The sequence below is a fragment of the Nothoprocta perdicaria genome, unplaced genomic scaffold (assembly GCF_003342845.1).
Source record: "Nothoprocta perdicaria isolate Ctin4 unplaced genomic scaffold, notPer1 scaffold_285, whole genome shotgun sequence".
In the NCBI taxonomy this organism is placed as follows: Eukaryota; Metazoa; Chordata; class Aves; order Tinamiformes; family Tinamidae; genus Nothoprocta; species Nothoprocta perdicaria.
In genome coordinates, this window is record NW_020455516.1 from 552,241 (window position 1) to 576,567 (window position 24,327).

General features: G+C 42.7%; 1 protein-coding gene across 1 annotated transcript in view; it reads left to right on the forward strand.

The window, feature by feature from the left end:
* Positions 1-24,327, forward strand: part of GRID2 (glutamate ionotropic receptor delta type subunit 2) — a 535,376-nt gene that overhangs the window by 459,458 nt on the left and 51,591 nt on the right. Inside the window, exons 12-13 of the mRNA XM_026041440.1 lie at positions 5,989-6,127; positions 14,558-14,753. Of these exons, the coding sequence (XP_025897225.1) occupies positions 5,989-6,127; positions 14,558-14,753 (335 nt within the window). The remainder of the gene's footprint in view (positions 1-5,988; positions 6,128-14,557; positions 14,754-24,327) is intronic.

Below are 24,327 nucleotides of genomic sequence, written 5' to 3' on the forward strand. Positions count from 1 at the left end.
CAAAGGACATGCAAGGAGATTTTCAGTACAGACAGGAATAGGAAATGTTTGTTTTGTCCCTTGAGCGGTGTTTGATGGCAKATAAAGCATTTGTGAGCAGCAGAAAGTACAGGGCAGATATAAACTGTGCTGAGCTGTGATGCTGACAGAGTTTGCACATGAAAACGTGTCCTGTATCAGCTTGTGTGTTAGGAATGCAGAGAGTGCATGAATGTTTCTCACATATCTGAACTTAAGGCTTGGTAATGCCAACGATTTGATAAATCTGTGTTAGCKTCACTAAATTATTTTCATGGAAAAATTGGAGAAAACATAGCAATTACATATTTTGAYATTTAGAATGTTTCAAACATCCATTTTGAAGTGGCTTTTGTTTCTCCYTTGCACACACAGAAAATAGCACAAGAGCAGAAACAGGTGGTGCAGTGAATAAAAGCAGCGTTTGGCTCTTGAACTCACCCAGACCTTATAAAACGCTGGCCCTGCCTCGTGCTCAGCTTCTTCCCTAGTCTCAATCCCCCGCAATCTGCCAATATTTGCAAGGCCGGGGMACTTGGCTGCTGGTTTCCAAGCTGACTTGGGAGGCGTCGCGGGTTCAAGGAGCAGAGGGGGTGTCAAGCCCACTGCGGGCAGYGTGCTCCGCTTACAGCAATCCCCCCGGGCTGCTGTGGTAATTAATGCACGTGGAGCAGTTGGAGTAAAAAYGGGAAAAATAAAAGGTGGAGAATGAAAAGACCGCAAGAAAAAWTCTTGTTGGAGAGATGTTTTCCAGCGGCTTTCAAGCTGCATTTGTTTTGCAACTGGTAGAAATAGGTGCAGGCTTCTTTATCTGCTAAGTATTYTTTTTGTCCAATCCTGAATTTTACATTTCCAATTGAAAACAGGAAAGATTTTGCATTATCAGAGAAGTTTTGAACAGAACAATAGCGATAGCTAATGCCCTGAAAGAGTCTGCCTTTGAAGAGCTGCGCTTAGGCAGAGTTTTGTAAAGATAACAGAGATCAGTCAAACTTGAAGTATTGTTTCACGWGGCAAAAAATAGCTAAAGTATCAAAAGCCTTTGCCTCTTTGTTAAAACAAACTACTCCCCTCACACCCACCCTTTACTAACTGTCCCTTTCACAAAGACAGCGCCAGGCGAACATTGATCTAAACTGTTTGCAGCAGAGCTCGGTGCTTTCTGTTTGCGCAAGTGGCAATTGCAGATGCGCAGCATAATTGATGTGACTGCTCTAACYAGCTAGAGGCTAAACTGCAGCCAGCTCCCTGTCCTTTCTGGGGTTTTTTTGTTTTGTTTTGTTCTTTTTTCCCTTCCAAAGGCCGATAATTCACCAGATGTGGGCAGAATATCTGTGAGAAAAAGCACAAGCCAAGTCTGTCCTCAGATAACCCACTGTTGTATTTCTTCACCTGTTTACTGCACATGGAATTAAGATTGCTGCTTCTTACTTAGACAGTGTTAGAGCTTCTCAGCAAAACTGGTTCATGATTCTCATTTAAAATAAAAAATCTGGCTAAAACTCAGAAATTCATCCCTATGCAGACTTCTAGCAGAGACCGTGTCCACCTAAATGACTGGTGCTTGACGGAGTGGTTGACAGCTGAAACCTGTTCTTGAGGTGAGACCTGTTGTGAAGCGTTTGAGGTGAGCCCTGRTGACAAAGCAAGTTGTGCCTATAATAAGAACCCAGTCTTGGGGATCTCGCATGCTGCTGCAGTTATCACCAATAGACAATGCAGGACACTATCCTTGTAGTGTCCTTGTAGGAAGGGCTGCAGGCACAGCTGCCTCTTCCTGTTCTCTCTCATCATGTATGGAGAAGCTGCAGCAGCTCCCAGTATGTCTTACACACACAAAAAAAATATATGTATTTAATAGTTTTCACATTTTTCACATCCAGGATGTAGATTAAGGATGTTTTGTGCCTTCTCTTTCTGTTCATGTGAGGTTGCTTACGAAGTACATTTCAATAATTAATCTTCAAAACACATCTTTTATTMTTTTTTAAACTCAAAAGAAAATGTGGGATGAAAATGAATGGTTGACCCACAATAAAARCGTCCAGTGAGCCCAATGCCAGGTCACACAGAGCTACCTAAAACAGCTTAGTAGTTGAAACACTGGAGCTAATTTAGTTACAGATCAATTCCAAGTTTTCACATCCTAGTCTCTACATGGCCAAGCGTTTTGCTGTAATGATAGCAAAAAAACCAAAGATTTTTGCTGGAACTACTGAACAAATGAATTTAATTTGTAAATATTGCGCACTCCCAGGGAAGAWGTTTAATCAATATCAAATCAAATAGAGATGTTATCTCACACGCTTACTGTCTGAGTGACTAATGGCCAAAATCACAGCTCTTTTCAGCAAGGTGGTTGCTACTAGGCCGGGGCTCAGAAATACCAGCCACTTTTGAAAACTTTGGCAAGAAATGTTTCASCATTTCTTTATGTTGGCAAGGATTTTGTTCCTGACAAACTTTTGTAGCTCTGTATTAGGCTTCGATCCTCGTTTTCCTTATTTGGGGAATTTTTCTCGTGATTTCATTTCTTCTTGCCTATTATCTTGACTCATTATATTTTTAACTCAAAGAAACCTTTACGCTTGCTACTAAAAAGGGAGAATGACTTAAAAGATATCAGAAAAAATGTTACTTGAATTGTGTTAGTTCACATTTTATCTTTTAAGGTGGTTTTCGTGATGTTTAAATCTSTTGTAATTATACATCATATTGTCTGAATTATAGAGACTACATATGTATATTTTTTTGATAATGCTTATCTTGAAGCACTTGCGAGGAAAAGGGAAGGGAATAAACAAAAATCCGTAAAATAAGTGTTGGTCTAAGCCTAACTGCTGGAATAAGTCAGTATTAAACTGGGCCAGGGATAATGAAGGGGTGCTGCATTAGATGGAAGTGAGAGAACTGTAAGTACTTGCTTTCACTGTTGTTTTTATGGTTATTTAGCACTTTAAGAACGTTTTCAAAATTTCYTTTTATGAGTTCATTTTCTAGGCATGGTTTATTTTGGAAAATGTCTTTTCCTTCCTAAATACACGGTCTGAAATTTTCAAGGCAGGTGTTTAGAGGAATTCTAGTACCAATTTTAAGAATGGACTGAGTTAGACTGGGGCCTGGGGGCAGAACGTAGATGATTTGTGGGCAGCAGGGGTTTGTGCTCCCTTACACCTGCGTTTCTGTATGTCGGTAGCACCAGGTCTAGAGGGTGCTTGATAAGGCACTTGGGGCCTGTCTCCTACAAATGTACAACAGCTTCAGGACTGTTGGGGTCTTCAGTTTCCATTGCTTCATGGTCAGATACGAGACACAACATCGGTGTCTTCTGCACTGAGAGAACACATTTGCTTGGACAGGAAAGAAAACTCTGGGAAGTTTTGTCTCTAGAAACAAAATCCGAGGAAGGGAGTGAAGAGGTTTTTTAAGGTGAGCTGTCGTGGCAAGTGAAGTGYCTCAGCAAACAGTACAACAGAACAAGACTGTATGGCATTAAGTCCCCTAATAGATGCCAAAGAAATGATATTATGGTAGAAGGATGTCTCCTCTGATTTTTAAACCTTTCTTTGGGAGAGGTGGAGCAGGCTGCCTGTGCTGCTCAGAAATCATAGGCCCATGCAGTTGCTCTAGAAAGGCTCTTTTAAGAAGCGCTAGTGCAAGGGAAGGCTGCTGAATGGGACCAGGAGTGCTGAATTACTTAAGAGTATGTATTCTGTGTTTGTGGTTGCAAGCTTTGTCCTCCAGCTTCGTTTATTGGCATGCTGATGCTATGAGATGTAGAAAGTACGAGATTTGTTCACAATCAGCTAGGTGAACTCAAGAGACCTTGGTATGAACACTGTTCATAGTTACGTGAAGGCTTATTGTTAACATGGGGTGTAGTATAGGAAAGGAAGCAGCGAAATGGTGGGGCTAGTTAGAGATGGATGAGGAGATGACCCTGTTTGGGCAGTGCTGCTCCAAGCCCGTGTGATGGCTTCTGTGGGCCCTTGTTGGTGTCATCCGTGATTGAGAACTTGTGCTGTGCCCACAAGGTCAGTGTGTGTTCAGAGGTCCTTTCTTTTCAATAATTTCKCTTCAGCAAAGAGCTGTGGGAGTATACCACTTTATTCATGAAGCTGCAGAATGAAGAGAGATTGCTGGCTTCCCCTCTGCTGTCCCCAGAATTTCAATTTAAGACAAAGATTATCTGCAGGATTGGCACCTGGAAGTTGGAAGGATGCAGAGCTAATTTGATAAAGCTATCTGCTCTTTTTGTGTGATGAAAATTCTTTTCTAAATGGAGGTTTCCAAAGACATAACAAAAACTGTTTTAAGATGAATGTATCCTATTAAAAGTAACTGTAAAATTACGCTGGACAGCAAACCCCATCTTTGAATGTTGAAGTTCACATTCATCTTCAAAGACCCAATACTGAAATAATATCTCCCGATGTGATCAGTAGATCCTTATTTCAGATAATTACCCAGCGTCTTGGAAACAGAAGGAAGTTTATTTCTGACTGTGCAAATCTAGTACAGATTTTGTCTTTTAATACCAGAATTCCAAAAAGTCAGAAGATCAGAATATCTGTATTCCAAAATATAATRCATTCACTTAGAATTATTCTACACACAACGCAGCTCTGCACTAGTGTAGGAGAATGAAGCTTTGAATTTGTTTGGCATATCGTAGTGCAGAGCTCCCGATWTTTTCTTTACATAGGGCATACAGTGAAGAAAATAGTAAGCTGTTCCCTCATTGGGGTTATTATAGTCTAGATAGTTTGCATTTATAACTGAAGATGCTTTTATTTATGCTTAGAATGGGAACAATTGTAGTGTGTGTTCCCATTAAATAAGAGAAAAAACAGCACTAAATATTAATAGATAGTTGAATATGTAACAAACCGCTCTTGCTTTTGCAAATTCCAGATGCCCTGCCCTTCCCAGACCAGTACCTTCTGAAGCAAGCGAGACCTGTGATTTTGCACCTGCAAAACCTCCCTCAAAATAATGGCCATATTGACCATAATGAAAACAATTTCCCAGGGCTGAGTGTAGGGGGAAGGGGAGAAGATGAACATCTTTAGCTCTCGGCTGTCATTGCGTGCAGCGTTCATCTGTCCCCCTCGCTTTGACAAAACCTGTGCTAAGGACWAAACAAGTATTTTGAAAGTAATGAGTTATTCTTCACCTAAGAATCTGTGGTGTGGATGTTTTTGACTGAAGCTGGTATAGTGGAGGGAGGAAAGACTTAACTCTATCCTAGTGTGTTTTGGGGACAGCTACCCGAGTAAAATGCAGGGCTCTTTATGTCTTGGCAAAGGGAGCCCGGGAACACGTGGGGCGCTCCCGCTAGCAGCTCGGCTCCTCTCTCSCAGCCACAGCAGCGGAGATGGGGTGAGGAGCTGCTGATGTTTTGTTTACAGGACAGCTGAATTTAAATGAGCAACAGTGGGAGCGCGGAGTAATTTTATGTTCTTTAGCACATGTGGGTGTTTTTTTTTTTGCATATCCAGGTTTGCTTCCAGCAAGTTGTACATTACGCCCACCTGCCTACCCAGCTGAGAAAAATAATTGAATTTTGCTTGAGAGAGAGGGGGTGGCAGGTAACCCTTTTCTTAAGAATTCAAGAAAAATATGAATTAAAGTTGATAGATGAAATCTTTAAGGAAAGAATGTTGTAAGAATTTACATTTGACCTTTCTGTTTGGACAYCTTGAAGTCCATTTCCATTGCTAGAGTGGCCTGGCAGGTGAATTGCAATTAAAGATAGAGCAGAAGAGCTGAAGTAGTGAAAGCTGGAGATGCAGGTCTCTTGCAGTTCTGTCTGTTGCATAGAAGTGCTGGAGAAGGCTTGAAATCCTTAGTTTACTGAGGCAATACCCTGCTAACCACAGAGCCAAGTTCCTCGGAGCAATGCATGAGCAGTGACGATCTAGATTCCTTCTGCCCAATGTAAACTCTGATTTTCCTTCTTTTCTGCAGGAGGGGAAGTGCCATACACAACGCTGGCGACCCGGCTGATGATGGGAGCTTGGTGGCTTTTTGCTTTGATCGTTATCTCGTCCTACACAGCAAACCTGGCAGCTTTCCTCACCATCACTCGCATAGAGAACTCCATCCAGTAAGTCCATAAGGAATGGGCTGAGAGGAATGAGTTTGCATGAACACATGTGGGAGCGCCTTGATGTATAAATGCAAACTTAAGCTAAGGAAGTAATGATACTCCTAGGCTCTCTGGAGACACAATACCTTCAGGATCAATCAGAACTRTTCTTTCACCACATTACCCAATCCTCCTGTTCTCATCCTTCTGCCCATTGCTGCTTTTGCTCCATGTCTCCCTAACATGTTGTCCTTGTCCTCTGCTGCTTTTATGGTTAACTGTTTCTGTCAGATCTTCCAATTGTTCTTTCAAAATGTTTTCATCTCTCTGTGCCACAGGAATGTTCCCAAGGTCTCCTATGCGTTACTTCTGTCATTTGGTTTTTAGTCACCCTCTCTCCCGCCTCCCCAGTGGCCTCCTACAAGTGGAGTAAAGCAGTACTTACCCAAGGTCTCCAAAGAGTTTCTTGCACTTTTTCTTGTTCTTKGAGTGTGAGAGCAAGGAGGTGGTGTCCTGAGGACAAGTGCACTTGTCTACAGTACCAGACCTTATTGGTTAAAAATGAAGTGTCTCYAGTGGTTGTTTTTACTTTCTGGCACCGTCGTCCACCTGAGGACTGCACACTTTGYGAGAGACACATGTAAAACAGGCTAAAATCACCAAATAAAATAATTTACCTGTCCCAGTTGCATTAACAGCTAAGTAGAGTTACCATTTTCCTTTAAGAWCAGAAAACTAGTCTTGGAGATCAGGGGGTGCTGCAGGGGTCTTGTGACACAACTGAACTGTTTGACTTGGCTCTCCCAGGTCTAGGAGAGTAAAATGAAATTCTGTGTCCTTGTTTGTCAGCATTGATTTGGAGGTTTTTATTTATTTTTTAAAAGTTTAATCAGCCTTAGGTTTGACCAAGGAGCGTGAGGAAACAACAGGAGCATGCAAAATAACTAATGATGAACTTGTGCCTATATATGTGGTCATCTAACTTGTCCTTACAAATATCCAGTGCATCTCTGTATCCTACTTCGAAATTGTGCCCTTTCTGATTTTGAAGTAAAATTATAGAATCCTTAAGGCTGGAAGGGACCTTTAGAGATGATCTAGTCCAACCCCCAGTAGTCCAGAAAAATGTTCAAATGGCCAAAAAGTGTCCAGGCYTGCTCATAATAGATAAAGAAAGAGTAAAATTGCTCAAGCCGTAATTTAAGACATCTCTAGCTTTTCCTTGAAGTTTATTATGTTGCCACCAGAAAACCCTCAGTGGAATTGTGAAGTTATTATATACAGTTGGGACCACATTGGTCTTTGTGCTGTATTATTTATGGGCAAATTCACTGAAAATGTTTTATTCAGGAGAAAACGTTGCAGCTGGAGAGCCCCTGAAATGAAAGAACAGAGGCATTTTGCAGCAGTGTTTGTAGCTCAAAAATAGAGTAATTAGATGTGCTAAGTACCCATTAGGGAATGAAGTTATCCTAACTGTGCTGGGAGTGTAAAACTTTAGTTTACAACACTGCCAAAATAGGAACTCAAACCAGCACTAACAGAGGGGCTGTTTGTTTACTGCGCTGAGTTACTGCAAAGTGGGAAACACAAATAAGCAATAAAGAAAAAAGCTGATGCTCTTTTTTAAAAAATAAAGGGAAGCGAAAAAGATATGGATCAGATTGTACCTTGGGGAACTTTGGAGGCCAGAATGGAAATGGATTTAAGTATTTAAAGAGAATACAACAGCTTCTGCTTGTTGTGATATCCAGCCAGCTTTGAGGAAGTCAAATAAATGAAAGAGAAGTCACTGGGTTTGCAGACATAAAAATGGTTAATAGGATTTCATTTTAGATTTCTAGCCAGCACCAGATAGCGTGTGTTGTTGAAGGTGCTGTCCTAGTGATATCTCTTACAAAAGAGAGGAGGATTCGGAGAGCCCATGACGTGTTTTGTGCCTAAGAAACACTAGGGTTCTCTACTGCTTTCAAAGCAAAAGCTTTCAGTTTGATTTCAGAGCCCTTTCTGGTTCCCTTTTAATACTGCTGTAATGGTTGGGGCTGTCGCCCGAGTCAGAGCCTCATGGTATCCAAAAGCCTAGTCTGAGAAGAAGAGCGCACAAAACTTCGTTAACAAATGCACTGGGAAGAGCGTGGGTAAGGCTGTCTTTCCCTAGACGGCCTCAACGTTGGATCCCCAYGCCTTGGATGTTGATGCTTCTCAACGTCACTGATTAATTTGGATCAGATAGGTCGATGTTTTAAATGAGCCAGAGGAAGGAGAAGGATAAAAGAGGAGTGTAAGTCTCTTCAGCTGCTTGGGCAGCATCCACAGCTAGAGGTTCCTCCCGCTCGTTCCTCCATGCATCTTTTATTCACACTTGACCCAGATGCAGATGACGTTCAAAATCAAGACAGGCACTGTTTCCTGCACCGGAGTAGTGTGGCAGGCTAAGAATAGCAAACAGCAAAGCATAACTTAAATCTTTCCTTAAATCTTCAGATCGCTGGCTCAAATGCRACGTGGATGGATGGTCGTCAGGAGTGGCTTTTCTTGGTAAATGACCAAGAAACCTGGGGGCCTCAGGCTGTTTGTGGTAGATGCCGATGCTGGGAATTTCCTTACCGAGGCACTTGGATCATTCCTGTGTCTTACCATTTACTATGGCAGGAAGGATGGTTTTTCTYCGAGTTAGGTGCGCTGATTTCACGGATAAAGCGAAGATATCGCTCAGAAGGGAATTTAGTAGGAAGGTTGCAATGGGGGAATGAAAGAAAGGAAAAAGGTAGGATTTGTCATAGGAGTGCCAAGTCTTGGGTGGCTTCAAGATCAAATCTAATCCAGATAACCTTAGAAAAATGTAGATACCTGATTAAGGTTTTAGATTGCAGGCGTTGTGAGGGAGAGTCTGTGTCTTGAAAGCCTCTACGAAATAATAAATGGACGCTACGTTCTCCAAGCTGTAAATAGTGCCTCCTACTTGACAGGTGAGATCTGTGCTCCGAAATAAGGAAAATACAGTACTAAAGCTGCCTTTGGTCACACTTGCTTGGACTAGTCATCCTTCTCGCCACTTTTTTTCCTCCTAAACCATGATTCACATTAAGCTGCGATGTCCCCAGGGCTTTACCCAGCTCGATATGACTGCTTGCTTATTTTCTGCAGGGGGGTTGCACACCAATTCTTTAGCAGTAATTGGAGGAGATATTTCCTTGCTCTGAGAAACAGAGTGTTCTTTAACCTTTCCCGTTGTGTGGCTCGTGCAGATCTTTAATCTAGCAAGCAGGCAATATTATTAGTTTCTGACACAGCTGCTACTGCCAGCAGTCAAATCTCTCAGCTTACTGTGCCCTGCTTCCTAAGCCTGCCTCTGAATTAATCCTTAATGTCCCAGAAAAAGGAAAAATACATAGGAAAGCTTTATCTGAATTAGTCATAAATAAAGGCTTCAGTGAAAGCAATCAGATCAGTTGTTTTCTCCTAATATTTAGTGGCTACTTTCTTGCAGGCAGTTATATGCAGCAGACAAGTCTAATAACACTGGTAGCCAAAATGAATCTGTAACCCAGATCTACAAAGGTCTTTTGATGCTTAGCTCTGCGACATCAGCGGGAGCTAATCGCCTAAACAGGGATTTAGTTACTCCTTTATGGAACTGGCCTTTTTTATATATGTTCCGTGTACTTTTTAACCACGTCGGTGGGYGTACATAAACAATGTATTACCAATCCCATATTTGGGATTTGAATTGATAGGAGAAAATATAATTTGAGGAAAGAAATATTTGCCCAATATAACCTAGGATTTTTTTTCAAGGCTAAAACAGAGCCTTKTTTTTTTTTTTTTTTTTTAATTACTAAAGAACCCTTCTGCTTCCTGCTTCAACTTGTATCAAGGCAGAAGATGAAAGCAACCAGACAACTGCTACCCAGCTAAGGTAGAGAGCAGTAAACATGCTCAACAAATGCAGAAAAATACATGTAGTTGTGATAATTTGTCCTCAACTTAGTTGATTCTTCCTCAGAAACAGACCTACAATGTCGCTAATCTTATATAGGGTAATTCTGGTATTATCCTAATGATTGCAGTGAGAAAAAATAAATTTCATAGTGTTTTTTTCCACAATGCTTTATGAGTGATAACCAAAACTGAACTGCAACTTGTTCATTTTACTGCATGGTCCCATTTAGTACCCATTCCCTTTAAGTAGAATTTCTCTCTGTAGAGGCTCAATTAAGCACGTTTTATTTTATAGCAATTTTTTCAATTTTATTGCTTCTTTATATCTCCATTTTCAATTCTKCAAGCATTATTATCTTATTGCTTCTAAATTGAGACATTTGAATAGATAAATCTCTGAAAAGGTTGGATAATAGTACCCGTAGTCATGCTAGATGTTTGCTTTGCTTTTCAGGTATTTGTACTGAGATCAGTAAAACTACCTCAAAATTAAGTTACTATCCGCTGTGGCTGATGGTATCCAACCTGGAGAATGAAAGAATAACCCTGCATGAATTCAGCAACTTGGCAAAATACTCGTTTATTATTTTGACTCCTCATCTGGCAGCTGAATGGTGGGGCAGGGTGATACAGTGTGGCTGGTGATTTACATCTCCGCTAGATGTATTTGTCTGAACAGAGAATGAGTCATTTAATCCAAGAATAAAGGTACATGAGGCAAAAAGAAATATGTACGTGTAACTGGGAGGCTAGGCTGGAGGCAAAGTAGTGATAAAAACTCTTTCTTCTGGAAAGGACCCTCAGTGGTTTCGTAATTTTACTTGCTCTGTCAAGGTTTGTCATTTTTGCTTTGTTTTCCCGTATCTTGGCTGCCAGGTTGTGAATGTCACCCCAGAAGCCTGCGGAGGTGCAGGCTGTAAAACCAGTTTCAGAGGCAGATCATATATATTCTGTGACTTTTTATTTTGCGAGGGAGATGAGGTCAGTGATGCAATAGCCCTTTCCCCTTTTTGAACCTTCGAGTCGTGGGCATGAGCGTGCACGCACATACACACGTGGGAGCCCGGAGAGCCCCTTTCCTGCTCGGTAGAGTGGGGCCAGGTGAAGCAAACTTGGGGTGTCCTGTGGACAGCAGTGCCCGACGCCTGCACAGAAATTGCCTCTCTTGTGGATTTCTCCATGCACTGTGGCACCTGCAACCGTGTTAACTCTTGGCTGCAGTTCTGTAGGTGTTGGCTTTGGAAAGGGGGGCTCAGTGGTTTTCCTACAGTTTCTTAGCAGCGGGTATGGCGAATAACACGCCAGTTGCAGGGCGTTACGATCCACCGAGAAGTTGATGGGTGGCAGCAGCAGTGACGTGGAAGGGGGGGAATATACTGTCCTGTGTTTAGCTAGTGCCTTTCATCAGCAATGCTGTTGACAGATATATAGAGCATTAAAGTGACAGTAATACAGCTCCTTCTGTGCCTGAAAGTGAAAGAGTGAAAATCCTCAGCAGGACGCGTGCCCATCTCTGCATAGGCGCTCCTCCAAGCTCAGGCCGTATCCCTGCAGCAGGGTTTCCTTTCCAAGTGCAGGGCTTTGCTTTTGTCCGTAGTGAATTCCATCATGTCCCTCTCGACCTCTCCTTCAGCCTCTCCAGACCTGTCTGAATGGCAGCCCTGCCCTTGGTGCCATCAGCAAACTTGACAAGGGTGTTCCGGGTTTTTGACCAAGGACCCCTCTAGTACTTATTACTAGCTTTCAGGTAGGGGACAACTCAGTAACTGCTACTCTCTCAAGCCAGTTATCCATCCCCATTTTTATCCAAGAAATTTTTCACTCATCCAGACCATAATGTCCTAAAATAGAAACAAATATGTTGTGGGACAAGCACCAAAAGTCTTGGGAAAGTCAAGATAGATGACATCCATCCCTCCAGCCTTGACCACAAACCCAGATGTTTTATCATAGAAGGCCAAGAGGTTGGTCAGGCGTGAGTTACCCTTTCTGAATCTGTGCCCCACCACTTCCTTCATGTGCCTGGAGATGTGCTCTGACTTGCTCCCCATGATTTTTTTCAGAAAGGGAAGCAAAGGCATCATGATCAACCTGTAATTCCCTGAATCATTCTTATGGTCTTTTTCCAAGATAGCCATTATATTTGATGTTCTCCAAGGGTTAATCAAGGGTCTTTTCCAACCTTTTTTCGCCTTTCAGAGATGATAGCAAGCAATCTTGCAAGGGTGTTGTCCAGCTGTCAGCATGTTTGGGTGCAGTCCATCAAATTCCATGGACTTTTGTGATTCAGGTTGTTTCAAGCAGTCCCTGCCTCAACCCTCACCCACTGCTAGATACTCATCACTCCTTTGAATCCTGCCTGTAATCAGAGAGGCCTGGGAGTGCTTGCTGATGAAGACAGGTGCAGAGAAGGTTTTGAGTAGCTCTGCTGCATCTGTTGTAACCAATTCACCTGATAGGTCAGCATTTTCCTTGCTCAGCCTTTTAATTCTGCAGAAGCCCTTCCTGTAACCCTTGATATTCTTGGAGAACATCCACTGTAGCTGRTCTTTGGCCCTGCTAAAGCCATCCTGGCTTGACCTGGTAAGACTTCTAAATTCTCCCTTTGTAGCCTGTCCCTTCTTCCACCTCCTGTGTTTTTTCTCATGAAGACCTTCTGAAAAGTGTAGTGGGTTTTTTTTGGTAATTTCAAAATATAATAGGTGATTGAATTGCTTTTCTTGATGAAATCTTGTGATTGTGCCTAATCCTCAGGATTGATCTTAAAAATTGTCTCAGTCCTTGTTATGGTTTATAAAACAGGAGTATAACATCTTAGCTCTTTTCTTCTGCAGTTCTCCTGATCAATGCTAGTGCCTTTAAGAAATAATTTATGAGTGGCTGTAATGAGATTTCTCTTTTTTGCCAAGAGCTGAGCCATTGGATATATTTTTTTTCTTTTAGAACTCAGAGATGTTTCTATCTGAACTTGATAACTTTTATTTTTTAGTTTACAAATTGGGTACAGAGTTTATTCTGCTGGTGCCTTGAGCCTGTAGTCTCACATTTATCTTGCTAGAAAAGGGTAAGTTTCAGCAAGTCCTCAGATATAAGACCAATAGATTTGACTTCACCTAAAGTTTCATCTAGCATCTCATCTTTGATGATCTTGTATATGCACTGATTCTCTGCAGCCTCCCTTCTTCCTGTGTTCTTGAAGAAGAATATCATCTTATTGGAGAAAAGGAAGATTTATTTTTTTMAAAAATAGATATTTGCTCTTTAAAATTAATTTTATTCCTCTTGATAGTAGCTATATATTATCTGCTTAGAATTTAGCTCTTGCTCGGTGTTTTTCTAAACCCATATGTCTGAATTTCAAAGGATTTCTTTTTGGCTCAGCTAACCCCTAAACCCTTGCCACTGAGCTATATCGATCCCTTCTTTCTTTCCCTGCTTCCTGTTGTGTGCAGTGGCACACACATCCTTTCAGGTTTGATTACTGCTTTCCTAAGTCTCACCCTTGCAACATCTAGGAACTGTATTTGTCCCCTCTCTGAGGGGACTAACCTCTTTATTTATTATCTGCACTAGCCTCTTTATTTACGTGTTTCAAAACGCAGTGTGCAATTGGCTAAGTTGCATACATTTGTATTTGCTTTTGTGTGTGTATGTGGCTGTTGCAGTTTGCTGTTGCCTGCTTTAAGACAGCACTCAGCCCCTTGACGTGTCGTTCATTAGATTTGTGCAGTTTATACAGGACTAATTTGTGCCAGGAAAGCTGTAATGGGTTTTAGGCACCGGAGATATTGCAGTAGCTATCTTGAAGCTGTAATGAATGCCACTGAAGAAATAAAGATGGGGCACAGCAACACTGTAATAAAGGAAATAAAGGCCAAAAGGTGTAGATGCTTTAAGGGATTCTAATATACTTTTTTAAGGTCGAGGAAGGATTGATAAAGCCATATTTGGGATGCCTGGAAACTTCTAAACTAGTTCATTTTAGTTTATAGAGAGCGGGTAATTCTGGATAATATATAAARCAAAGCCAGTTTATCAGACAAATGAACATGAAGCGTCAGTTCACAAAAGCCTCCCAGGAGTCTTGCTCTTTCTGAATGATGCCTGGTGTGTGATGGGTGTCGTGCACCAGAGAGCTGCTTCTTGCCCTGTGAACGGGGAGCCCCAGGGCAATCCTCGCCCCCAGGGGCTGGGTTTCTATTGCACTGCTAATTCACTGCGTGTGCTTGGAGGGCCTGAAACGCTCCACAGGGCTCTTGGTGTTTGACAGTGTTACTCCTTCTGTTGCTTTCCATCCATCTTCCATTTCCTACCCCTGCTTTTCGCTTGGTATTCCACTTCACGTTCCTCTTTRTGACTTAAAACATTTTTCCAGCCTCACATTGTCAGGAAAGGCTGGACAGCTGCCTTGCCGCGTGTTGCCCTTTGCCTGCCTGCAGCTCCTTCCTCTTCACACCATGGCTTCAAGTCTCCTGTGTCTCTCTCTCTCCTTCCCCAACACTTTAGGTCTCTCCAGGACCTCTCCAGGCAGACGGATATTCCTTACGGCACGGTGCTGGACTCCGCCGTCTACGAGCACGTCCGGGTGAAAGGGATGAATCCTTTTGAGAGGGACAGCATGTATTCCCAAATGTGGCGCATGATTAACCGAAGTAAYGGCTCCGAGAACAACGTTTTGGAATCGACCGCGGGCATCCAAAAGGTACTGCTAATGCCTACTAGTTCCTTCCCGTTCGAGATGCTCTGTTGCACTGCCAGGTTTGCTTAATTTTTGCTTTTAAGTAGTAGAGGTGCACTTGCACCCACATACACCCAAGCTTAGCATCAGTTTCTGCAAGGCTAATAAGCAACCTCTTGTATCAGCGCTGAGGAGTGGGACTTATGAGCTAGGGAGCTTGTTTTCAACCACATCTTGAAATATAAGCACCTACAGTATTTGTATTTGCTCTAGAAGGGATTTATGTGTTCGAAAGATGAAGGCGTTTGTCAGGATGTAAAATGGGAATGGGTTTTCAGAAGATCAATGTACCATACAAAGCTTAACGTAGTTTGAATACAAGACACTGATTAACTTGTTTTTGTAGGGTTGTGACATGAAAAACCTCGGCTTCCAGGTGTAGCTCTGAGTAATATTTGTTTTGAGAAAGGCAGGCAGAAAAAAAGATGGCCTTGTTGAGAGAAAAAAAAGTCACAGGCAGCGAGTTGAACACAGGGGACGTGAATTAAGAGCAGTAGTCAGCTTTTGTCGCTACGCTTGTGAGCACAGTGTTTCCCTCCCGTGCTTTTGATTGACATCTACAACTCGTGTAGGAACAGGCAGCGGCCCGTGACAGGGGCCAGAAGGAGACTGAATATTGGTTAAGGAGTGACTAGGCACAGACTTGATCTCTGGCGCTCTGTCCTCACGCCACGTTTTAAATTGAAATCTCCATAAAGCTGCTGTTTTGTAGACCTGAGTTTAGACTTTGAAATGTGAAGACTAATTAAAATTAGAACAAATATACATGCAGTTTTGTATTTGCTTGCCTAAAAAATGGTTTTAAAATCATCTACAGACTTATAAAAAGCTGCGCAAAGTTCTCCTCTCCTTTTTGTATCAACTGAAAGCCACTTGCAGAGGAAGCTGATGTTTTAGCACTTGATACAAGCACATAAGAGTCTATTAAAAAAAAAAAATAGATGAAGTCACTGGTGATATCTTGATCCTAAAAGTATCAAGAATATCAGAATAGCAAAGATGGTTTGGGATTTTAAAAAATCACTAGTCTGTCCCTCTGTATAACCGAGATCATATTTTCCCATCTGAAAGGCTAAGCAGCATGGAAAAAGGCCTGAGAGGTGCCAGGGAACTGGACTCCTGAAACCCCATTTAGAAAAAAAAGWACACAGGCTGAAAGAGCAGGTAGAAGAGACAGAAGATTTATTGGCTGGAGAAAATTGTGCCTTTGAGAAATGTACTTTAGTTCAGTTTGTATGGGCTGATAAAGATGCGTTGCTCCTATAAGAACAAAAACCCAAACCTTCTGGCTGGCTGTCCTAAGATACATTAAGGGTTTCAAGAGAATCCAAACCAGGACACATCAAACCCATTTGTGTGTTGACTAATAGCATTGAGCTGAAAAAAAAAGCCACCGGTGCATCGTGATGGCAGGTAATTCCAGATTACAGCTTGCGATTGCTGATTCCTGGCAACGGGGCAGTTGCTGTCTGAAAAGCTATAAAACCAGCACTGTTGGGGCTCTGTAATTTCCCATACCGCTACTTTCCAGGAATAGCCAGTTGCAAATGGTAGCATCCAAGAACCACACTTTGGAGCAAGCTGGCAAATAAGCCAGTTTCCAATTTATAATAGCAGAAAGATGGGCTGATGGCAGTGAGCATACTTTTGGGCCATTTCTGTCCCTTTTATTTTGTTTTGCATTACAGAAGAAAACCAGTGCCTTTTTCCATTTCTTGGTTATGAGCTTTTATCAGTGCTGTTCTCCTCATAAATCAGACACATACATGTCCCTGTGTGTGTGTGTGTTCCTCTTCCATGCATACAAATGCAATGAACAGCCTCGGGGCTGGCTAAGGAGCAGCTGGGTAGATTTGCCCTGAGGAGACAGTGGAGCTGCGGATACCTCCAGTAGGAAACAGCTGGAAAAGTGCAGGCAGCTTAGGTATTTGCTGCTGCTTGTTGTCTCCTTTCTCGAAAGACAACACAAGGACAACAGTAAATCTGAACTGAAGGAATGGGAGCTTTCAGTTGTTTGTCCTGCCTTGTTGAAACAAAATGGACGTGGAGATATCTGCACACAGTCTATATATGTTTGGATTATTCTGCAGGATATTCATTTTTTCTTTGTTATTTCTTAGTGTTCGTGTATCTTTKWTTTTTTTTTTTTTTTTGGAAAGGTTATGAAATATGCATCTCATTCGGTCTAAAGGATCTCTCTTTTCACGGTGGTTATTTATTTGGAGGGGATTTATGGAGGCCCAAGTCATGCTTGCTTAAACATTCATTGAGGGACTCCAAGAAAAAGCATTTAGGCTTAAACATATCACATTACATACCTCTTTATGTCTTCTTAAAAAGCACATTACCCTACTTAATCCTTTACAAGCACCACAGGCTTTCTGATCYTTGGAACTGTGCCCATTTAAAATATAATGAAGCGCTTCCCTCGTGCCCTTGTCTGCTCCCGCTTCCCTGGAGCGTGTTCATGCCTAATGCCCTATCCTGCCCACGTTGTTCCTCGGAACACAGYGCCGTGGCCTCCAGCGTCTGCGTTTCTCTCAGCTGTACCAAGTGGCAAGGACCTTTCAAGCCGCTCTATATTTAACTCCATATACGAAAAATATTTAGCCAGTTGGAAGCTTGTGAGTGACTGTCGAGTGAAATAATGCCTCTGGGTGCAGCAAAGGAAGAAGTGGGTTTTAGTCTCCGGGTTCCAGAGCATTAGTATTCCCTCTTGGACGCGGCCTTGGAGGAAACGTGGCCCTCAGGTTCTCATTTTTCTTCTACATGATCTTACCTGCATAGTCGCGGGAACACGTGAGCAGCTGCTGAGCTGGCTCATTTTCCTCTAGCCATTGTGAATAATACTTTTATCTTTAGGGGAATGCTGCAATAACAATAATAATGTTTAAGCTATACCTAGTGTTGAAGTTACGCCTATGAATGGTCCGTAACAATGCCTTGTTAAGTCACCTTGTTAAGGTGATTTGTCTGGGAAGGAAGAGGCAATAGCAACTCAACAGGTCTGTGCTAACACAAGTTATCAATAGCTGGGCACAATTATTCTTAATTTGTTTTCAGCAGCAGCAGTGGCGTGAAGATTTCTCTTTCTGAGCAACAAGACTCCTGAATCAAGTCATTATCCTGATTTTCTCCCCGATTTGCCGCTGTGATTGCCATTCTGGTGGGAGATACACCAATCTCACCACAGCAATGCTTAGTTGATATATGTAAGCTTGTAGATCTCTGTTAAGGGCCTTCCTGACAGAGGCGAGGGCCAGCAAAAAGGCACTGAAAACAAGAGATCCCCGGGGTATAAGAGCAACACTGCAGACTTGGAAAGGCTTTTAGCCAGTTGGGAATCCTGTGCATCGTGGTGCACAGCTGCACCATGCAGCTCMGGAAAGGAATGAAAAGCACAAACGTGGTACCCTGCTGGATCATCYGTCCTGCCCTTGCTCCAGGAGCACCCTCCAGACCTGGCGTGTCCAGCCCTGCAGCTGAAGGTACAGCTTGTCTCAATCAGGCCGTGGCTTGGGGCTGACAAGAGCCTGAGGGCAGCAAGCACCTCTGCCGCGCGCCCTCTGAGTTGCTGCGTGTGTTCTAGCTGTGTCTTAGTTGTTGTAGAGCTTCCTCCTCCTGTTAAGCGATCCTTGACGTAAAAGCTGAGCCAGGTTTACCAGTGCAGTGCTGCCAGTGACAGGAGGGATGCCTAATCCACCAGTGCTGCCATGTTCAGTGTCTCATAGCTTGYCAACGTGTCAGTTTGCAGAGCAGACAGTGGACACTCCATGGAAAAGCATATTTCTAACAGTCTGGTCACGGATTGTCTTCCATTGGTGGGAACCTGAAAAATCACCAGCCTTGAAGAAAGGTATTTTTCTATAATCTTTTGTATCTTTTTCCCTGCATTTAGGGCTTAAGCAAACTTGGAGCAGTGCAAAAATGTGGCATCCTGAACAGGAGACATAGGTGCAGGATGGTGCGTTGCTTTCTGGCCTTGTGAAAAGGCCAGTGGTTATGTGGAAGAGCTCAGCGGATCAATGTGTTTTGGATATGCAGCATCTAATATATGGCAGTTAACAGACTGTAAAGAAGGTTCCATAAATAGCTTTTCAAGTCGAATGTAAAACTGTTTTCCTGTGTTTCATATTCCCAGAATTCAAGCTAACCATTGCCATACTCCTCTCATCTCCAAAGTCTTCTRGAAATTCTGAGTTTTCTCTCTGTTGAAATACCATCCAAGTTACTAATGAGTTGGTTCAAGTCCCTGTCCACATATTCCTGCCAGCCAGTCGGCATCTCAGATGCTGCTGACTGATGTCTTGCTGTGGTACCGTGCCATGCTCTACCCTCCGGGACACTCTTGCTCTTCCTCTTATCTCCCTATTATTTTGGAGAATTTTCATCTTCTCCTCTTACAGTGTCTTAGGCCATCCTAAGAGTATTCTCCATCTCTACCTTATCTTTGAATATTCTCAAGCCCAAGTATAAATTTCATTAGCGACTCCATGCGACAATTTGCTCCAAACTCATCTCCTTGGGTCTGAAATAAAATCCGGGGCTTTGCCTCTAATGTCTTTTCAGGTCTTTTTGACCAGCAACTTAGTTCAAGATCACTAAAACCTGCCCTAGCTGAGCTCCTGATCTTCCACCCAGTTTTGCCTTGTTTTTCTTGCTTATTGCTTTCTAATGCTTAAGCTTATAACTTGTTGTCGGCATGTCATCGGTAGCTGACCTTTTATCTTCATCTTCAAATCCAGAGAGTGTCTGAAATTTGCCAATTTATCCTCTGTAACTTGTCAGTTATGTAGCCATACCACTTGCAGCTTATCACTTACTGCATTTTTATTGTCTCAATCACAAAAGTATTATTTTCTCAGCTTGTAAAATGCAATGGAAAAACAAACAAAACCAATCTTTTATCTCTCTTGGCTATGGCCAAGTCACTGTTCTCTTGATGTTCTCCCAGTGCCTGCATTTCTTATTGCCTCAATAGTTATCTTGAGCTTCGAGGCTCTTCATGGTTTATTCTAACTCTGCCCATAGTTTTCCCATTTTCAAACTGGAGATCATTACTGCAAGCTTTCTGTGTAAACTCTTTATTTTTCCAAGCGGACATCTCTACGTTTTCCCCAGTGGCTCCTCTATAACGCATGCAGTTTGCTGTCTGGAACATCATTTTATCGWCTTCAAATGACTTAACACACTCCAGTGCTGTTGCACTGACATAAACCTTGACAAGCAGCTCTCTGGTGTGGTGACACCACTACCTATCAGCTGGGCAGCGCAGCTTTACTGTTGCTTTATGTCCTTTCTCTTCCTTGGGCTTATTTCATAAATGACCAATAAGAGAAAAGAGAAGAGTTCATACTAGTACACTAAATATCACGTTACGTGTGTGAAACCAAACTCGTATTGTGTCCCAGGATGAAGTAAGTTCGGGAATATACGAGCATTACCAGAGGAAGAGTATTTCTCAAAAATAGCCTCTCTATCTCTCACTTTTCATCCTTCATCCCCAGAGGAGAGCTATAGTATAACTTCAGTAGTGGTGCTTGGGACCTCCGAAGTTCATAACAGTGTGATACCAAAAAAAAAAAATATATCTTATTGTCTGGTTGGTCCTTATTTTTGCTGTCATTATTTCCAGCTTTACTGGTGCCAACTGCATTTTGCTCTTGAATTGTCCCATTGATTAACATAATTGCATTAAGCTCAGAGGCTTTTTTTTTTTTTTCCCCCTAATCCTATAGGTTCTGCTTGTTTTCTTGGCCTGAAAGCTTAGCTGTGAGGCACTCCTTTTTCCCCCTTGCCTGGCATCCCTGGCATTTAAACATATTTAAATGCCTATTTAAACATATTCTCTCTTAAAAACCTTCCTTCACTTAGGTTCTTAAACCCTTGTGGCTACAACCACGTTCCTTGTTTACAACTCCTTTCTTGGGAGTTTTAGAGGATGGGAAGTTTTGGAAGAGAGCGGGGAGTAAGGAAGGTGGCAATTAGGAAGTAGTTTAAGAAGAGAACGCATTTGCCATTGGTGGCTGTAAAAACTGAGCATAAATATGCCAGGAAAACACTCCAAGGAAATGTTATTGCTGACGTTACTCGGTACTGATGTTTTCTCAGCTGGCAAGGCTCAGCTTTAGGGAGGCACCTGTTAGGAAGGGTGCTATAAACTGCAAAGGCTGCTGAACCCCCCACTCCCAACTAGAACCTTGCACTGGTATACTGGGGTGTAGCAGAGCAGAGCTGGTGTGTTGCTCGAGAGCACCACGAGGTTTCGGAGTGGTTAGTACACGATGAGCGCGCTTAGGATGAGTTAGCTCCTGAGAAATAGAGCCTGGAAGAGGGAAACAATTCTCGTGGGAGCTGTTAAGAATCATCTCATGAGTAAAATACAGTCTTGAGCAAGAGTGCCAAAAAGGACATGTTGTGGGTRTCCCAGAGGCAAAGTTTGCTGCTTTTAATAGCTTCTTGTTTACAGCCTGAGAAAAATGATGTTCTCCTGTTGGTTCAGCAGCTGCAGAGCAAAAGAGCGGGCAGGAGAGGCTCGTGTTGGGCTCAGAGGTGGCATGACMGCACAGTCCTAGCGGGTCGGCTCTCCTCCGGAACTTGCTGCTGGAAGGGGCTTGTTGCTGGCGTGGTGTGAAAATTTGAATTTGAGCAGCCTGCCAAGCCACACGTCTGCTGCTGTGGCTGGTTCTGTTTCCCCTTTCCAAAGCTTTCCTTGGAGAAGCTGCGGGCACGTATGGTAGACGGTCTCTGTGCCCCATATTCCTTTCCACCACAGACACAGCTCTGAGGGACTACGCAGATGCCTGCACGCATCCAGAAACCTTTCCTTTCATTTGAATTTCTCATTTTTTCTTCCTTCCCTCTGACTTCTTCATTTTTCTGCCTCTTGACCCTCCCTGCCTTCTGTTTTGATGCCAGCTACTGCCGCTCCTCTCCGCTCTCTGATCCTTTCTGGCCTCCTATTTCTTCTTTCCGCCCTTGGCCGCTCTGCACGCAGCCGCGCGTCCCGCTTGCCATCCCCTCTGCTCGTGTTGTCTCGCTCTCGATGCGTGCAGTGAATTTCAGCTTGTGACCGAGGGAAGCTTTCCAAAGCTCTCGCTGTTACTTTGAAGGCAATTTCAGGCTCCCAGTATGGGGGGCTGCACGGGGGACACATCACATATAGATCAGGGGAGATGCAGAACCTGCCAAGTGATCAAGAGATGGGCACAGGAGAGCGTACGCCTGCTTCAGACACAAGCCTGGGTAATGTATTCACTTTCTCACTTAAATGTTTCCTGCTATCATTTCAATTTATTAACGTATTTTAATACATTTAATGCAAATGTGTTTAATTTGCATTTAATGCAAATGCTGAAATTCAATGTCAGGTTGTTAAAGGATGTATGTGACAGAAAAGAAAAAACATGCATAGAAGTAATGAGAAAGGAGTATATAAACGTATGCTGTATATTAAAGCTTTCAAGTATAGTTCAGACTAAAAGACTACAAGATGAAAATATGAAGAGAAGAATAATAAGCAACAGAGATCYTGCTTCACATTTGAGGAGCTGCTGTAGCTATAATCCATTCATCTCTTGGACAGATTTATATAATTTCTGTGAAATAACTTGGTACCAAAGCAAAAAAGAAAAATCTATTCTATAGACAAGCAAATGCAATTTGAGGAAGTAGATCCATGGCAGGAAGTCTGCTCTGTGAGGCATTCAGTAGTCCCTCATGAAAGCCTTCACAACTTTTTAATTCTGGTATGCGTGGAACTATAAACAGTAGAAATGCAGAGGAGAGCTCAAAGAGAACCTGCAGCTGTCCCCAGAGCAAATCTTTTAGGCTAACACACTCAGATAAATCAATTTATTAATGGGCAAATCAGGAGGCAGTGAAATGCTAGTGAAATAAGGGGGATGGTGCAAAAACACTCAGTTGGAGACCAAAAAAATAATGGTAGAATACTTAGGAAGTTCGACCTTTCTGGTCACCAACATCTGTAAGTTGGAAGTGTGTAAGTTTTGGAAGCTTTAAATAAATCAGATTATTTTTCAAGTTGTTCTAGATTCAACAAAGGAGGGAAAAATCCTGTGTGGTTTAATATATTATATGTGGTTTAATATATTATCTAGAGAAATAAAGCACAGAGAAGTCTAGTTCTTCAAGTACTGATGGTGAACCCACAATCTTATTTATGCAACCCAGAGGTGGTGGTTACGTTGGCGAAATCCAGGTTTATCCCCTTAAAAATCTGCATGCATTTAAATGTAAATAGAGGTTATATTTTCAGAGCTGTCTCTAAGGTCTAGCTGTAAGACGCATGGTCTTGGGCGTGTGGAGACTGAGTTGAGTTTGTGGCTGCTTTTTGACGTTGTGCTAAGGCCTCTAAGTAGAGACAGCTGAATAAATCTCTAACAAAACTCCAYGTTGGACTTAATCAATTTGTGGAACCCGAATTTGTTTTCCGAATTGCTAGTTAATCAAATAAAGCCGAGCCCGCTCCCTAYTGAATATAACGCAGGGGGGAATATAAATAACAAGGACTGTATCAAGATGGGTGGAAAACACAGYGTGCCTGTAATGAAAAAGCCAGTAGATAAGCAGCTGTATTGTGCAAGTCGGTATCTACCAAGGGTTCTGGTTGTGCCATAAATCAGAGAGCGGGAGCTTAGGCTGTTCATCACCCTGCCCCCAAGATAGGATTTCCTTGTAATCCATTCCTAGCGAGACTGCTCAGCGCGTGACTAACGGAACGGAGGACACGGCACCTTCCCACTAGCAGCTTTGTCCTTTAGGTAAGCCTTGGCACGTCTCCATGAAGGAGACATTTCCACCAGGGCCAGCTGTGCATCCTGGATATTCCTTTGGGTCAGAAGTGGATGGACCACTACTTCTTTCTCCGTGATGATCCAAGGTACTGCAACATGCTTTGCTCCAAAGCAGCCCGAGTTTGGTGGCTCCGGGAGACCATGTAAAAACATCCTCAGTGTCCTGCAGCGTGGAGAAGACCTGTGGGCTGCTTCCATGAAGTGCAGATGGCCACAAGGTGGCACTTGSAAAGGTGAAAGCCCCTGTGTTTTGCTTGGCCCACGGCCTAGTGTGGAAACGCACAATGTTATTGGTTCCTATATTATTGATTGGTCACGTATACACAGCGAAGGCTGGACTGATTTTGCAGGCGAGGAGAACGTGAGCATCAGTTAATGAGTGTTTGCAGAACGCTTGCAGCCCTTCAGATGAGAGAGACCAGGCTATCACGAAGCGGAACATCTTTGCTAATGCCCTGCTTGTGCTGGAAGCTAAGTGAAGGAGATGGTTTTCCTTAAACAGCATCTCATTCCTGATTAGCTTGATCATTCAATCATTTTGGGTTTAACAAAGTGAGCGCATGGCATGCAGCAAAGAAAGSAGAACAAGGGAAAATGAAACATCATAGGAGCTCACAGAAGGGAATCAAAGCAGACAAACCCAGAAGTAAATCAAAAGAGCTCACACAAAAAAACTCTCACTAAAATAATAATGCGTGACATATTTTGGGGAGTGATAAAAG